General features: G+C 41.8%; 1 protein-coding gene across 1 annotated transcript in view; it reads right to left on the bottom strand.

The window, feature by feature from the left end:
• The window catches only part of PLEKHA7 (pleckstrin homology domain containing A7), a 291,612-nt gene extending 285,430 nt beyond the window's left edge, over nucleotides 1-6,182 (bottom strand). The window contains exon 1 of the mRNA XM_067540688.1: nucleotides 6,132-6,182. Coding sequence (XP_067396789.1) covers nucleotides 6,132-6,164 — 33 coding nt within the window. The 5' untranslated portion in view covers nucleotides 6,165-6,182. The remainder of the gene's footprint in view (nucleotides 1-6,131) is intronic.
• Between the last annotated feature and the right edge of the window lie 11,465 nt (nucleotides 6,183-17,647).

Genomic DNA, 17,647 nt, shown 5'->3' with positions numbered 1-17,647 from the left:
GGTTTATAATTAAAAGCCATTATATTCTATCAGTTATAGTATCTATCAGTTATAGTATGCAACACACCACCACACAGGTGTTCCACATTTCAATTAAGAGTCACATTTTGATTGCTTCTGTCACACGGTCTGCCAAAAGCATATTCAACAGTTAATCGGCACCTGTTGAGGCATTAGCTGAATCTTTCCTTGGTGCTGACAGATGGCCAATGTAGTGCTTTATAAGCCAAGGGAACAAGAAGTAGGCGGGGTCCCCCAGAATCAGTGTTGACATTTTAGTATCACCAATTGGTAAACAATGTCCCTGCTTGCAGCTTTCCAAACAGCCGTGTGTTCTTAAAGTGCAAGCATCATGCACCTTCTTCCTGAACCAGCCCACACTGATGTTGGTGAAATGTCCCTTGTGATCCACCACTATGTCCTGCACATTGCCAAGAGTCACAGTCATACATAACAGGAGATGATTAATGGCCCTGCAAACTTGCATGACAACAGTCTCCACTGTGAATTTTTCTTCTCCAAAATGATTTCCCATTGACTGGTAGCAATCCAATGTTGCAAGATTCCAGAGTACAAGCATCACTCGGTTCTCCATTGTCAATGCAGCTCTCATTCTGGTGTCCACATGCTGGAGGGCTGGGACAAGGGCGGCACACAGATCTAGGAATGTGGCCTTTTGCATCCAAAAGTTCTGCAACCACTGCTCATCATCCCAAACCTCCATTATGATGCAATCTCGCTAGACAATGCTCGTTTCTCAGGTCCAGAAGCAGTGATCCACTATCTGCAGCTGCTCTGTGAATGCTACCAACAACCTTGAATTGTTTTTCCACTATGTCCCATAACAAACTGTCCTAGAAGAAATTTTCACATCTCCAGTTGTTGTCGTACTTCCTCTGGAACTGCAAACAGGAGAATCGTGCCACCTACATTTGCAATATTCAGGAGAATAGTGCAGAGGTCTGCAGGCTCTATGTTCTGGCAGTGATGGCAGACACCAAAAAGTTCCATGTGGATTTGTGGAATTTTTTTTTTTAAAGGCACAAAAGTTATGGAATACGGATAGTACTATGGTACGAAGAAAGTTGCATGCTGGGAACTTGACTCCTAGCTCCCAGAGATCCCTAGGCAAGTCATTTCTACCCCACACCACATTGTAAAAATTTCCCAAAAGGCATTGTGCTGGACAGCATCACCTGGGAAACTAGGACTACACATGGTGCACCACACTTTATATGGACCCAAGAACTCCTGGTGAGTGCACACAGCACTGATGCAAGTAGCAAAGTATGTATGTACCCACACACTATACAAATATTGGCAACTGTACGTCAACATAAACTTGCATCAACCAGAGTTTGTAGTGCAGACGTAGCCTTTGTATTGCATGCCTCTAAAGGGGTGAATTTGTCACCTTAGATGCAAGGTGAATGAATGGCTTTTAATCACTTTAATAATGTTAAAGTTATCGTTCTGAGAGGATAAAATACAGTTTTGCTGATTTCAGCCATTTCCATAATGATCTAATGGCCTTTCCTGATTGATACCAAGCTCTAAAAATATACCAGTAAATGAGCCTCAGCTATTCCCCTCCCCCCCCAAAAGGCTCACTTGGACAATTTTGAAAGGGGGAGGGGGGTGTTGGTTTGTTGTTGTTTTTTAAATCACAAAAAGCTGAAGCATGTATCTATCTTGCATCCTCATATAGTTGAGGAAATAAATTAAGAAAGGAAACCTGCAGCATTATAATTCAATTTGTTTTACACTGCATTGTACATGTCAGGAGAAGCCTGACTGCTGGTGAAAGACAGTTGGCGAGGCATGGAAGGCAATTTGGGAAGCCAGGCTAAGAACTTTAACTGGATGTTTCCGATAGATCATCAATGCAAAATTAAGGATGACAATTCAAATGTCAGTATGGTTACACTTCCAGAGTTAGCAGTCTTGGGCAGTTCACACCTCCCAGAGCTATTGTTTCACTCTGTCTGCAGACTGCTGAGATAAATATATATGTGAAGAGTAGCAAATGCCCTGTTTTCTCTAAGAGCATGAAGGCTAGTTTTTTGGGGTTTGTTTTTTTTTTTTTAAATGTAGCTTAGCTCTTGAACATAATTTTTCAGTGAAGAGTAAATAGTCTGGTAAACTTTGTGGCTGCAAAATTACAGGGCACATGGAGCCCTACATATTACATTGACAAAATCTAAGGTGAATGGAGAAAGGGGTGCTACAAATAGCACAACTTCAAATATCTGTATAAGAGCTCAGGGACATTTTCCAGTTAAATTCTCTGTGCCATATTTAATTGTTTCAAATCACCATCAAATGTGTTAATAACTGAGCAGCTCTTGACTAGTTCTAAACAAAGCCAGAATACAGAAAACTACAACATGGTATTAGTGATCATGTGTAAATATTAGTGTTCAGGGAAGGTGTGTGCAGTATCAAAGTACAAGGAAGATTCCAAAGAGTGCAAGCAGAAGACAGTGGCAAGGCTCTCCACCATCATTGTAATATACTTAAAGGAATGAGAATTCTACTCCCAGAAATTCATCTTCAGTTGATCCTTGGCATCCTGCCATCAGTCCAACAAAGTAGCCCTGCAGTTATGTTATTGCTATCACAAGAAAGGTGGCCTTCTACACATAAGAGAAACTGCTGTAGTTCTCAGAGACTTGCTGTTAACTCAGTTAACACCTGTAACTAAAATGTACAATAAATTACTTTAACAAAAAAAATGTGATGTTTAAATATATATACACTGACAAATGCTAATGCTTCTGAGAAACAGTCAACTGTAAAATGCATTAGCAGGTTTCTTTCCTTCATAGAAAAGAGAAGGACTGCAGTCAGCTGAGTTGACATGAACTCAGAAATTCCTTAATACAGTGTGTTGTACTCAGTGATCTGTGAAACAAACAAGATCTGGATTATCCCATTAAACAAGAATAATAGCACTTGTAACAGTGGCAATAATGAAGACTAGACCAGCCCACAGTCAAACTAAATAGTGTGGGCAAAAAGGGTCTTGACAAGAGCTCTACTTTTTTGTGCCTACACTGGTACAGCCAACATTTCTGGAAAAAGGAGGAGTTTGGGTACCCAAATATACAGGTTTCTACATGGAAACAGCATTTGAGTACTCATTTTGGGAAGTTAAAATGGCTATATTCATGAAGATATTATTTGCTCATGCAGAGTCACAGCTGGATAATGCAAATATAGAGGTGTCTTTGGAAACTATAGCCCTAAAAAGGTAAATGTTAAAAGAAGCATGTAGAGATGTCTTCTGATGATCAGTTGAGACTTCGGCAACAATGAAATCAATCCGCAAAATTTACACCAGTTATTTTGCAAAGGCTTGAGGGATCTGTTCCTCCTACTGGAGTGCCCAGACTTTTCCAGCAGTTATTTGTGACTAGATCCTGTAGTCTCCACTCAGGCAACTGCTCCCCACCCCTAATTGAAATCCATGAGAGACTTACCTGGGTAAGGCCTCCAGAGTCAGGGCCTGATGCAAGAGTCCCTTGAAATTAATGGAAGACTTTCCATTAACTGCAGTTAGCTTTGTATCAAGCCCTAAGGAGCTAGCTAAATAGTGCCATTAAGAAACTCAGATTTTAACCAGGCCATCTCCTTTCTTATTTCAGTGTCCATCTGCACAATAGCATTGGAACTGATAACTCCCTCAGATACATGTGGTATCATATTTTCATCTCTCCCTACCCCCTTTACACACACAAAAATCTTTTCCTTTTAGGTCATGTTGCTATACCACATTTATCACAAACCTTGTTAAATCAGGAGTATCTAGTTAAAGTTAATTACCATGTAGGGAAGGATTTAGTAAAGTGAAAGGCTCATTTAGGATGACAACACTTACACTCCTACAGAGCTGACCATTAACATCACACATATTGAACTCCAGACTGAAAGTTTTACGCTGATTTACTTCAGGCACTCACAAAAACCCGTGCATCTGTTTCAGCATTAGGTTACAAAGGTTGGCAGTAAGAGTCATCCAAGCATCAATACTGCCAGTACAGCAGATGTCCTGGAATACTGATTAGAGCAATTACATAGACTTCCTAGCTCCAGGCCTGCTTTTGGCTTAGACTCTGAACAGACTTAGTGTTGCCAATTCTCATGATGTTACTGCAAATTTCACGATACTTGGTGTGTTTCATAAAGCCACAGATCCCAGTCTCATGTGAATACATAAGCAGCTCAACTTTCATTTTTTAATGAAAGTAAGTTTGTAGCCCTCATATTTGCAGAAAAAAAAAAGATTGAAAATATGACCTGAGTGCACCCCAAAGGTTCAAAATCTAGAAGGTAAATAAGAACCCCAAATGTCATTTTCAAAGTGTCACGTGTAATGGTGCAGGATTATTGGAGGCTTGATGTAAGATTTTTGAACTCTAGGGACTGGCACCTCTGAAGTGCAGGTTTCTTTGAATGCAAATTTCTTAACTGTTATTATCAGCAGGTATGGGTGCACTGGTACTGACATTGAGGAAACCCTTAGTGTAGGCCAGGTACATGTACCTTTAACACTGGTCATGAATCTTATGAAAAAAACTGGCCAGCTGGAACTACTGAGTGAAGAACTCTCATCATATTCTCTCCTGGAAATTGCTGTAGGCAAGACAACCTATAAGTATGTTGTGAATAGGAAATAAAGGCTAGTTTGAACAAGACTTTGCTTGTGTGATATACACTGCAGTCATCGAGGTTTGCCAGTTCTCAGCTTTTTGTCCGTATCAGTAAAAAGGTGGTAAACTTCGAATCATAATTGCTGTGGCCATTTCAAGGGAGTAACTCACTATCTCCCATTCCCACACTCCACTTGGTTCAACAGAGAGGAAAGGCTATTGGTGAGCATTGTACCCTGCCCTGGATCCAATTAGCAGAGTTTGGATGCTACTCTAACCTATGCCTGTTGACAATGGTCCCCAAAGGGCTATATGCTAACTAGCAATAACCAGAGTGCTATGTGTTCTAACCGCATCCCCTTCCCGCCACAGGAGGAGAGTGGTATAGAAGCCAGCATATCAGTTCTACAGCTTCTGGGAACTCCGACTGTCCACTCTGGGAATCCTCAGAAGAAGAAATAGGACCAGTTTCCTTCCCTTTCCTACCACCAGAGTAGCACAAAGGGAACCGTCAAACAATTATACCCTCTCTATAGGTGCTTCAGTCTGCCTCAGTTTTCCCTTTCTGTTTAGATAAAAGTTTCTTAATATACAGCTTACGGTTCAGTTCTAACAGATGTCCTTCAGCCCTTTCCAAGCAGAGCTTCATAGTCCTTTATCGCTCAGTACAATCCTAGCGTAGACAGTTATGGTGACGGAAGAGGGCTTCTGTCAGCATAGCCCATGTCATTTGAGGAGGTGGTGTTTCTACACCTACAGAACTCCTCTTATTTGTGTACACTGCATCTATATTGGAGAGTACCTGGACATAGGCTCAGTAGTGTAGACATAAAAATCTTCAGAACTCCACCACACACTGTCCTACACCTTCAAACACACAGTAACCACACAATCACCACATTTCTTAAAAACTCATAGATGGTACCAAGGCCCCAATTCAAAGCCCATCAAAGTAAGTGGAAAGGCCTCACCATCCATTGACTTCAGGGGACTTTGGATCAGGCCTTAAGTACTTTGTTCATCGCCACAATTGCACTCACACTTACTTTAATCTGGAAAACAGATGGCAGATCTCCATCCAGCATTATGTAGTTTTACACTGGTCTCAGCTCCCATAATTCTCCCCCCACCCAGTATTTGATGCATTTCTTAAAGCACCAGTAGCTGGAATCAAGTGATTACTTATGAATTTCATTTTAGTTTTTTTTTTTTTTTTTTAAAGTTTCTAGCCCTCATGCTTGGGAGGGTGGGTGAAAGTAAAGCTTGAAAACATGAAGCAAGCACAGCACAAAGACAAATAAACCCCAAGATTTTTAAAGCTAATCATTATTTTGAGGGGCCTAGTTCACACTTTTTGAATGCTTGGAGTTAGCAATAGTATGTAGTACAACAGAATGCCTTGGTCCTGAAAATACACATACAAAATTCTCCCTGATTGCATTGGGAGTTAAGTACATTAGGGCTTGTAGGTTTACTAACCTGTCCCTTCAGCCTAGGAAGGAATGACTCCATGCCCAAAGTCTTATTCAGCCCCTTTTTTCAGGTCATCAGCTTTGTTTTCATTCCCATTAAACTATTACAACATATCAAGCCAGGCATCCTGTCTTCCTACCCAAAGGCCTTCTACAGAAACCTATTTACATACTACGAGTTTCTAGTCTGCTGAGCACATACCTGAAAGAGTGGCACACATGTGCAACAACACCCTACTGCTAATAACTCCCTACCCTCAGCTGAGCTGAGCTGAGCTGCCTGCTGGCTTTTATAATCACCTGATCTGCAGCTGATCAGTCTCAGCTGAGAGGTAGCTGGTCCATCACAGGTGAAGCTGGACCAATTCCCTTAAAGAGGCAGCCACTCTGTAATAGGCAGTAGTGTCTGACCATGATAAAATAACTAGCTAATAATAAAAATATCACTCATGAAGGTAGCTTTGCTCCCAACCCCTTAAATAACTTTTTTTCCTTTAGAGTGATAATAATTTAGTCCATAGAAAGAAGGATTAAAAGGGAAATACTGTTTCCTGACGACTAACACAGAACCTCTGAGTTAAATGCTACGATAAATGGGGTCTGTGACTAGTCATCAGGTTGCACTATGGCTCCTATGAACATTAAATACTGCTAGATCATGCTGTCTCACGAAACCTGTGGGAAGATAACACTGTGTTGTAAGTGCTCAGCCTTTGTGTTACTGAAAGGTAACACAGGGCTTCTTTTAGTTTGTCTTTAATTTTCGTTCCTTGGGAAGTATTTTTCTAGACTCATGTATCCAGCCCCCTGGAAAATGTTTACCTTTTGTCACAGTAATGTATACAGGATTGCCTGCTTTTTAAAGGTGATGAAGCACCTGCTAATCTTATTGAAGGCTAGGGGAGTTGCAGGCATATACTGTTTTGCCTGCAATGCACACATAGCCTGACAGAAAGAGTGTGCTCTCTGATTACCTCTCTGCAACCATGGCCATCTCCTGCACATCTAATGCCTTGACTGCCATCCCCACTTGGAAAGCTGTAGAGCAGTTCCACTGCTTGGCTGCTCAGTTCTTATAGTGTGCCTCAAGAGCTCCTAGACACTCACAGCAGGTGAAGCGGACTGAGGCAGGTTGCAAGCAGGTAGGCAAGAGGTAGCTGCCATTGGGGAATGGCTATAGATAGTGAGGGAGCAGTGATAGGCCTTGCATTTGTGGCTTCACTTAGAGCCCCATAATGCTTAGGGGTTGCCCTACAGCAGATAAAACAGAAATGGCAGACAGGAATAGCCTTAGGATCTATGAAGTCCCTGAAAAACATCAGCAGGATCTTTGTACTTGCTGGACCTTATGGGAGACTATGCTCATTTAAAGCAGGGTTTCTGCTGTGAAGCCAGTTGGCATTAGGGGTCCCCAAAGTCAGACTCTGCAGGCACCATAGCTAGTGGTTAAAGCAAAGGTCTAGGAAAAAGGAGACTGGCTCACTGTGCAATCTCAAGCAAGTCACTTAACCTCACAATGCCTCTGGTTTTCCATGTGTTAAACTGGGACAATATTATGTAGCTACCTTTTGGCTCTGACTTCAGTGCAAAGAATTGTCTTCAAGGGGACCAGCTCATATGCTCAAAATTAAGTATATGCTTAAATGCTTTTCTGAATCAGGGCTATGGTAAAGTAATCTGAGAATCTCAAATTCAAAGTGCTATCAACAAGCAAAGGATGATTATTTAGTTTACATAATTGGTCTGTGGACTTTAAACTTTTCTTATTTCAAGTGTTCTTTAATGTTATAGTACACTTAAGTGAATCCCTTCATACAACTCTTTGATAATGAAGATTAAATAATATAAATAAACATCAGAGCAACTGCATGCAGTTCCAGAGAATTAAACATAAGTTTTTGTTTTCCCAAAAAGGGAGAGGTGCCTCTCAAGCCAAACTTCTAGCTACGTAAACAGCACTGCATTTCTGTGAGTTGTAGGATTATATATCACTCTGATGCACATGTCTGTTTTATTCAATTTTATATAGTCTCAATAGCAGGAGTATGACATTTCTGATTACAGTCACTTGCAGATAAGAAATAGCTTGAACTTTTCAATTTTGGTGGGGAGAAGAAAAATCTAATGGCTCCTTAAGTCCAAAACAACACTGCAGCAAGACATGATTGTGTTGCTCAAATAATATCGTTGTTTCATTAAAGTGCCCCAGGCTGCTGAAAGGGATGAATGCCTCTCACGTCATAATCAGCCCTATTAGGATCAGATCAGAAGGAGGGCTGAAGGGCAACCAGATCTCTTCTGTCTGAAATAGAATCTTTTGTACAACAAGCTTGTGAGCCTTAAACATTTCTCATACAGCTGCAGTTGGTGATGTGATTGCTGTTTGCTAGAGATGGAAGGCAGATAAGATGAACATTTTTAAAGATTCCTGAAGCACCACAGGCTCTGCATAGGTTCTAAGAGGAACTATGTGTATAAGGCTGTTTGTTAACTTGGGGGTTTATTGTGTAGTATTTATAATTTAATCAGTTCAAAGGGTACTGTATCAGTCAAGAGGATACAATACCAACAACTGAAGTGGCTCAGAAATCTATCACATCCAAGACTCCTAACTTTTCCCTGTTTTAAGAGGCTTGATTTGTAACTTTCAGACAGCAGTACATGTAAGGATGAGATTAATGGGTTAGATAGGCACCTTGCAGTCTGCCCTGAGCAAGGGGCAATGGGTAGCTGCAAAGCCCCATGCATGGTCCAAATTGTGACTCAGTTTGATCCCTGCCTCCTTGTTACTCTGTGGAGGAAGTCAGTTGTGCCTGCCCTAATCCTAGTACACCTAATTCCCCTCTCCACTGCGGTATAGTGATGCTGGCCAGTGTGTTGGAGGGTGTGGCTTTGTTCAGTTTCTGCCACTGCACACCCAGTAGGGGGAGAAGGAGACAGACAATGGCTGCTGTTGCCCATAGTGTGACCTGCAATGTGGGTAGCCCAAACAGGGGAGTAAAGAGAGCATTTCATGCCTGCTACTCCCATTTGTGGGTGTGTAGGCCAGCTTGAGACTGAGCCCCTTTACAAGCTTCATGCATTTTCCCCCTACACATAAACATTGTTAAATGAGTATTTAGTACTTTTATCTACTTAACTGAATAATAGTCATACCTAGCGCTTACATAGCACTTCTAATCCATAGATCTCACAATGCTTTACAAAGAAGATGTATATCATTATCCCCCTTTTACACGTGGGGAAACAGAGACAAGGAAGTGAAGTGACTTGCCTGAGGTCAGCCAGCAAGCCAATACCAGAGCTGGGAATGGAACCCAAGTCTCCTAAATCCCAGTGCAGTGACTTACCATTAGGTAGCCACCCTGCCTACTTAAAAGAACACTTTTAACAAAAAACTCCCTTGGCAGGGAACTAAAATCTATTAAAAATGTGACCTTCCAGGCCTGATACAGACAAGGCACCCAGGAATATCAATGGGAATTTCCCTTTGGCCCAGTACCTACATGGTAACAGTGTTGAGGTTCTTCTAGCATTGGAAGCAATGAGACACACAGAACCCATGCTAAAAATACAAACAAACTCCCCCCCCTCCCCCTTTGTAAAACTGAGTTAATATCTCAGAGGCAAAATAATTCATTTACTACCAAAAAAAGTGACAGAATTAATTTATGGGAAGCATGACACAATCTTTGCACCAATGCATAAATAAATAAATAATCAATCTCCTGTGGTGATAACAGAGTTTAGGACTAACCGCTTTTTAGCAAAATGCCCATAGTGCATCCAGATAACTGCCCTGCTACTCTTCTGGTTGTAAAATTAAAAAGTAATTGTGTGCTAAATTTGACAGACTAATTTGACCAGATTACATATATATAAAATCTTATTACCCTTCAGAATTTTGTATTTATAGTTTCTTTTCCTTTTATTAATTGTAGACACAACTGAGTGTATCTTGCTAACTGATATACTGTCTGCTTTAGTATATGGTTAACATTGATGTATCCTTAGCACCCAGCCAAATGAAGCTAGGGAGAAAGACTGTATATTTTATATGCAAAGAAAAAAAAAAGGAGAGAGAGGGAGAGAGAAAATACTGCAAGGTTAAGGATGCAAAATTCAAAGGCAGTGCTCTCAGAGTGAAGGACTCAATCCAGCAAATGTTTACTCCCAGCACAGTGCTTAACAGCTGCTGGATGCCAAATCACAAGTGGCTGCATTACAGTCATGGATAGAGTAACATCTAAATCCCTTCTATCTACCTCACAGGGATGCCAGGAGACTTTCTTAGTTAATGCTTATAAAGCCTTTTGAGCTCCTTGGTTGACTAGCACTACAGAAGTATTGTTGTTAGCCAATAATGTGATATAGAAGTATTGTTAAGGAAGCAGGGTTTGGGGCAGAAGAGCTGAGGTCTGATTCTACTTTCACTTACACCTGTATAAATCAGGAATCATTCCAATTCCTGTAAATGAGAAGAGCTACAATGATATAAAACCAATGTAAGAAAGTTTAAAAACAAGTACCTGTTATTCCTGGCTCTGCTTGTGCAAGTCTCTGTGCCTCATTTGCCCCCTCCTACAATCTGTAAATTGGAAATAACCATTTTTTTTTTTTTTGCAAAATATTTTGAACTCTATGAATGAAATGCCTTATACCGTTGGCCAAACCGTGGCTTGTAAGCCACATGCGGCTCTTTTATGGTTAAAATGCAGCTTGCAGAGCCCCCATTCTCCACGTACCAGACTGGGGTGGGGAACTCAGAGCTTCTGCCTTTCGGCAGGGTGGAGAGGCTAGAGGATTCTGCCCAGTGGGTAGGAGGGTCTTGGCGGGGTCAATAAGTTTGCCCACCCCCGCCCTATACCAATGCTAAGTATTATTATAGCGGCAGTTTCTATAATGGATGGGGGCACAAGGATGGTATTTTGTTTTGGATAAAATGCCACATTTTTCATTGTGAAAACAGGTAGGTGTCCTCTTATCTGAATTTTATCTGCCAAATGCTGGATATATCTCAACTGTCCATCTTTAACAGGCTTTAACATAAAGTCTTTATGATTTTCCACTCCTTTCCTCAAAACTTGTAAATGCTTATCCAAATCCCAAGCTGCCAAATGTCATCCACATTGGAACTGGTTCTTTAATTTGGCTCAATTTGACTGTTCAGTAAACCTGAGCTTTTTTTTATGGCCATCATATATCCCATCACAGCTGATTAGGTGATAGTTTCTCCAGTACAAGATATGTCCACTACCTACTCCAGAGTAACATGGGGTTAAGGATCTATGCAAATTACTAATCTCCATCACAGAGGACGTGCAGGAGCCATAAAACAGACTGGTCCCAGACAGTCCTGCTCAACTTGAAAGCCCCTTCTCGGTTCTGAAGAATGAGAATTATGACCCAGACAAGGTCCTAAGTAAGCAGCATCAAAGGGAATAAAATATTAGCCCATAAAACCAGTCCAAAGGCACTTGCTAGAAAACCCTTTTAATGTAGTGTGACATGCTGTACTCCATGTACACCCTTATAGTTTGATTTGTGTATCATTCATGTTCACCCTTATAGTGTAACTGTGTATGATGTAGGTACTATGCTAGCTCCAGGTAGAGCCAGAAATAATTAGTTGCAACACAATATCTCAGGCTGACAGGATGACGTAACAAGCCATGCTTCACTTCCTTTTGTCCTGAATGCTGAGTAGTACAAAATTTAGCTAGCTCCCACTAACTCTGTGCTAGTGAGACCATTTACAAGTCGCCTCTGGTATGTGTTGCACTGCCATTAGCATTAACCTTTTATATTTATGTAATTCCAGTTACTTGACCTGTGCTGGTTAATGTCTTTAATAAATCCTGCTAGTGAAAGGGAAGAGCTTGCACTAGTCAACACACTGTTCATTACAGTATTATAGACTTCCAGCTTGCATTGGAGGAAAAAGTTGTCACACAATAGGGAGTTAAAAAAAAAAAAGTCTTAGCCCATCAAACTCAAAGTATTTCAAAAAATCCTTCCGAAGAATAAAAGGGCGATGAACGCAGTTTGCAGACATTACATTTGTACAGTGAATGTTGTTGAACCATGTCCTGTTGCCACGGCATGCCATTGCTGCAGGTTACTATGGTAAGGCAATGTATTATCATGCAGATTATGCAGAGTTAGTGCAAGGGACTGCCCAGCAACAGAGCACATTTTTCACTTGATTGATTCCAGCATTGAAAAGGAAACAAAATAGCTGCATGAATGTGCAGCTGCACTGGCCCAAACCAAACCCACCAGCAAACTTGAAAACTTGAGAGACAAACCCTGCTCTCAGTGAATTCGGTGGAAATTTTGCTATTTACTTCAGTAGAGCGGGAGCAGGCCATTGAACTCCAAGAAACACGTGCCATGCTTTTTAACTACACTGCTTGGTGAGCTGTAAGGGTAGCATTAACAGTAAAGAAAGGGACTGAGCAGATGCACTCCAATCTGAAAGTACTAATGATGGGAGGAGCCAAAACACAGCTATGCTCTGAGAGCCGGGACATGAGTGCTGTGATGCTCTGTTTTCAGAAAAATCTGTGGATACAACATATTTAGTCTCTTGTTTATTAGCCATGAAAAACTAGATAATTCTTTTCCTCTCCCCAGAGAATCAGAAAAATAGATTTCATACACATTTTGTTATTTAGGATTAATTCCCATACAGTGATTTGAAGTTGAAAACTGCAAAAAGATAGAGAAATTGTGACTGAGGACACATTCTTTAAGTTTTGTATTTTTCAGAGAAAGCAGAATGGCATAACCTGCAGCCTTACCTTGCTAAACCCCATTAATCTGTGCCTGCCCTGTTTGGGTGTTACAGTCATAGATGTGCTAAGAGGTGGTGTTTTGTTTCTCATTTCCCAGGCCCAAAGTTTAATATTTTCAACAGTATAGTGGCAGCGATAGTTTATCAGTGAGATAATCTTTGTTTGTGTTTCCCTACTTGAAATAAATTACCTGAGGAAAAGTGGTCTATTTTTCATAGAAGGACTTGAAAATGGAGCTCTGGACACTTTTGCAAAGTTTAAAGATGGTTCTCATGATTTGAGGAATGGTTCCCTGTTATTTGTCTTTTGCAGGCAGCCATCATAAAATAAATAAAGTCACATACCACAAAATCCTTCAGGATAATAATAAATATATACTTACCTCTCAAACAACACTTTGAATCGTAAGAGCACCCTGTAAACATTAACTAACCAGAGGCTTCCTTTCTTTCCAGCCCCTTATGGGAGGGTGGCCTAATCACCTCTCTCTCTCTCTCTCTCTCAATGAATGTAGGAATTATGCATGCATATCAAGTACATATTGATTTATTCCTATGGATGTAGGACGTACCATTCCAGGTCAGACTCCAGCAACTGCAAAGTATGTCTCAAAAGTAGGCAGAAGTGGTGCTAATGTGAAATTATGGTCAGAGACTCAGATTTTACAGCTGCATGTAAAGTCAAGGGTAAGACAAGTCAGGGTAAGCCTTGCTTACCCCATTGTGCTTCCACTGCACATCACTGCTCCAGGCTGCCTGATATGTCTTCAGCAAAGATAGATACTTGATATGCTTTAGAGGAAAGGAGCAATCCTTTCCCATGGCCAGATTAAGGCATCAGTGCCCACATGGGTGGTGTTCTTCACCATGTGTGGCAGGACTTTGGTTCTATTCCCATGGCACTTCACACTGCGCTAAGTTGCACTGCTCTGATTCTTTCCCAGTGAACTATGGGAGAACCTGTTTCTGGACACGTGGTGGAAATTGTGGGAAATTTGTTGGAGGGACTATGAAGTCCCCAAGTGGCTTAGCCTTTGTCCTCATTACAAAACTGTCAGGTTACCATCCCAAGTGAAAATAGGCTTTAGCCTATAGCCCTACACACATCAACTAGCTGGGATGTAAAGCAGCCCCATGCTTGGAGAGAGGTTTTTGTGTGAATGGAGCCAGGTTAAGAGTGAAGAAAATCCATGTATACAGCAGAAGAGCAGCATGCTTCCACGCCGATACACCTCAGCTGCTAAGTGATGGGGGCCCACCTCTTTCTCTATGGTGTAGAGGCCCTATGTCACTGCTCATACCCGCTGTGGGATGGGGGCTCCTTGACATGCCAAGGGGAAGGGACAATGGGGCTGAAGACAGAGGGCCCTGAGTTATGGCTAGAGTTGCCAACAATGTAACTTAGAAATAGGTGAGTTTTCTTAATCCCGCTAGACTAGGGCTCTTAATTGCCATATTGTAAGTGCCACTCACCTCTCTACCTGCCCAACAGGAAGGAGCTATGGGAGCCTGGGCTGGAGCTGAGCACAAAGCAAGCCAGGCTACGTGGGACTGGCCGGTGCGATGTGGTTCATCTCGCTGCCCATCAATGAGACATTGCCCACAAGACAAGACCAGCCTGTTTCCCCACCTGCTACAATGGCCCAGCCCACCTACATCCCCAGAATGAGACCAACTGGGCCTGTTACCCCCTCCCCTGTGATGGGGCCAACTGCTAGCACCCATGAGAAGCTGCACCTGGGGTGTTTGTGTCTCACTGCTGACCAGTAAGATGAACCCCATAGTGCTGGCCAGTTGGACCCAGCCCAGCTTGCTTTCAGCTTAGCTCTGGCCAAGGCCACAGCCGCTGCTTCCTGTTCAACCAGAATGAAAAGGGACAGCATTGACAATGTGATTAGGAGCCCCCACCCAACCAACCCCCCCCCCCCCCCGGCCCAGGGGAAATACGGGAGCCAAGTCCCATGCCTAAAGTACTGCTGTCACCCACTACAAGCAACATACCTGCTTCCCTAAAGCACTTACAGTCCACTTGTAAGTCAAGAAACAAGAGATGGAGACAGATAGGGGAGCACAAGGAAATAATGAGATGATACTGGTCAGAATGATAGGCAGTGGTCTCAGTCCACCAGCAGCCTAAGGGTTGTCAAATTTTTTGTAGGCATGTTCAGAAATCAGATTTGATTTCTCTGATGAAATAAATATTAGTCCTAAAATCATCCAACCTTTTAAAAATAAATCTAGTACAGTGTTTGACTGTGATCAGCTACAGCATCTTCAGATCTGGTAAATCATGTGGGGAGGATACAGAGGCTCCGTTCTCCATTTATTCTAAAATTGTGTCTGAACAAACACTGCAGCAGGCTGCAAAGGTAGAGGTGAATCCACCCTCCCTCCCTGCTGCAGCTTTTTCCACCTTCCTCTTTCTCCTTTAAAGTTTTCAAAAGTTGAGAAAATTAAAACATTTGAAAATAGCAGGTTTACCCCCAGGCTGCACGGTTAGCTCCACAGCTCAATGGATACAGAAGGGAGAATGGATTGAGCTCTGATCTCTCAACAGCACAGCATTAGATACTATACAGCCCCTCTTCAAATCCCATTACAACTCCAGCTCACATGCTAACTTGAAGGTGGTGAGTGCGGGGGATGATTCTGCAATTTGTAGGTCAGTGAGGTTCCAACAACTTCCTAATGGCAAGAGCTAGAAGCGCTACCTGGCTTCTTCCCACCAATTCTGCAACCTGTTATCACATCAGAAGACAAGAGGTATTCACTTTGTTCCCACACCTCCATCAACACAGTAGGCCCCAGCTGTTAAGAGCTAATGGAAAGAGCTGCACAAAAAGAAGGTAGTTGCAGCACACAAGGTTTTCCTGTAAACTGCAGGCTCTATCTATATATTCTTGAGCGCCATCTATAGGCAATGCGTCTATTAACAGACATCTCATAACACCAACGAGGAGTACTACAGGGTGTATGGCAGAAATAGGAAGTATAGGTATGTCATATACAAGCATTTGGGGGGCAGTGTCCTACAGAAGATTACATACATCTCCCATCTCCAAGCTCCTGTGCTTTTCAGTGGTATGTAATTGAGAATTATAATTTTCATAAATTGAAGTACCTTACATGCTGAAGCTGTAGATAAGACATACAGTACCTGTGAAATGCAACTACCTCTAGGGCAGAGGGCAGCCAAAGAATGTGCAGAAGGGAAGAGAGAGGACTTTGGGATAAGCTGCATTACAAAAGTTGCACAGACTCTTTAATCAATGAGTTGCATAGGGGGAAAAAAAAACCCCAGCTCAGGCTCACTGTAAAGCTATCCATCTCCTTCAATTGTACTATTTTGCCTACAGCATCCACATCCATCCACTTCTAGCTCCCCCCAGCCATTCTGATGGATTCTGATTCAGTGCTGAAGACAATATTGGCAGAGATACGACTGAAGTGGAACACTAGAACTGCCCCATTGGGAAGTCTGGATGGTTTCCAAGCCAGTAGTTGAACTACAAGGCTTGATCTCATCTGTGTTCATAGCTGAATATATGAAGATTAGTGATTATGTAGTAATATATAATGGTAGCATCCAAAGGCCCCCTTGTACTGTACATACAGAATAGAATCTGTACCTTCAAAGCCTTTGACAGCAACAGAGTATTGCAAATCCTGAAGTTTGGGAATCAGACTCAAAGCATCACTAACGTTGTGCATTTATTCTAGTCGCACATTGAATAATTTTTGTACTCAAAACTTATTCAAAATATTTTTTATAAGGCCACAGAAAAAAATGGAACGAGGCATTAGGAATGTACACACTATTGTAATTTTATCATAGTCCTTTTTAAAAATGCATGTTTGTTCCCTGCTCCCAACGGATATTTCTGAGGAGTAACCTCTAGAAGACTTTTGGCAGTTGAAGAGTTCAGAAATGTTTGCTGGGGACCATGAACATTAAAAACTGCATAGTTCAGTATTTATGTAAATAGAACAGTTACCAACATGTGTGTCAAGGGACTTAGCTCACTGACATTGAGACAGAAGACATTGGAAGAAGGTGAAAACTGCAAAAAGATAAAGGGTGATCCTGTGGTTAAGGGACTTAGAACTTCTATTTCTTCTAGATAACATCTGATGCCAAAGTTTTTGGTTGTGGCCACTATTTTGGCTGTGTTTACCTGAGGGTAGACACAGACATTCAGTAGTATTTGTGAGACAAGAACTGGAGCTATGAAGGGAGAAGCAATTATCTTTTTTTTTCCTAATAAGCTTTGGCCACTAGTAAGAAAATTTACAGCAGACACTTTAGCGGTAACAGCATGGTGCACGGTGGCTGTGTTGCCTACAGAACAGTTTTTTGAAGCAGGGATTTGCAGGAGAAGCAGGAGAACCAGCAGGGTCAGTATCTCAAAACTCTTTACAGTTACTATTTTCTGCACCTACCCTTTCAAAATGGAGTAGTTTAGGATTGGCTGGGCAGTCTCTGCTCAGTAATCCTACTTTGAAACAAGTGGTTGTAATGCAGTCAAGATGTGAGATGACAAGGCACTGAAGGGTGTTCCACTGGACTAAGTAGGTCTCAAGGAAAAATCCATTGCATGAAGTTCTTCCTGCAATTTAACTTACATGGCCACCCATTACCATAAAACCTAAATACACCAAAGATTGACATGCTTATCCTCATAACCCCCTTCCCAAAGCTTAGCATTTAATGAAATATCCACAAAGAA

The sequence above is a fragment of the Emydura macquarii genome, unplaced genomic scaffold, assembly GCF_026122565.2.
Source record: "Emydura macquarii macquarii isolate MOO-44397 ecotype Brisbane River unplaced genomic scaffold, CSIRO-AGI_Emac_v2 contig_587, whole genome shotgun sequence".
Classification (NCBI taxonomy): Eukaryota; Metazoa; Chordata; order Testudines; family Chelidae; genus Emydura; species Emydura macquarii.
The sequence above is the reverse complement of the archived record's forward strand: the minus strand, read 5'-3'. Positions and strand labels throughout refer to the sequence as shown.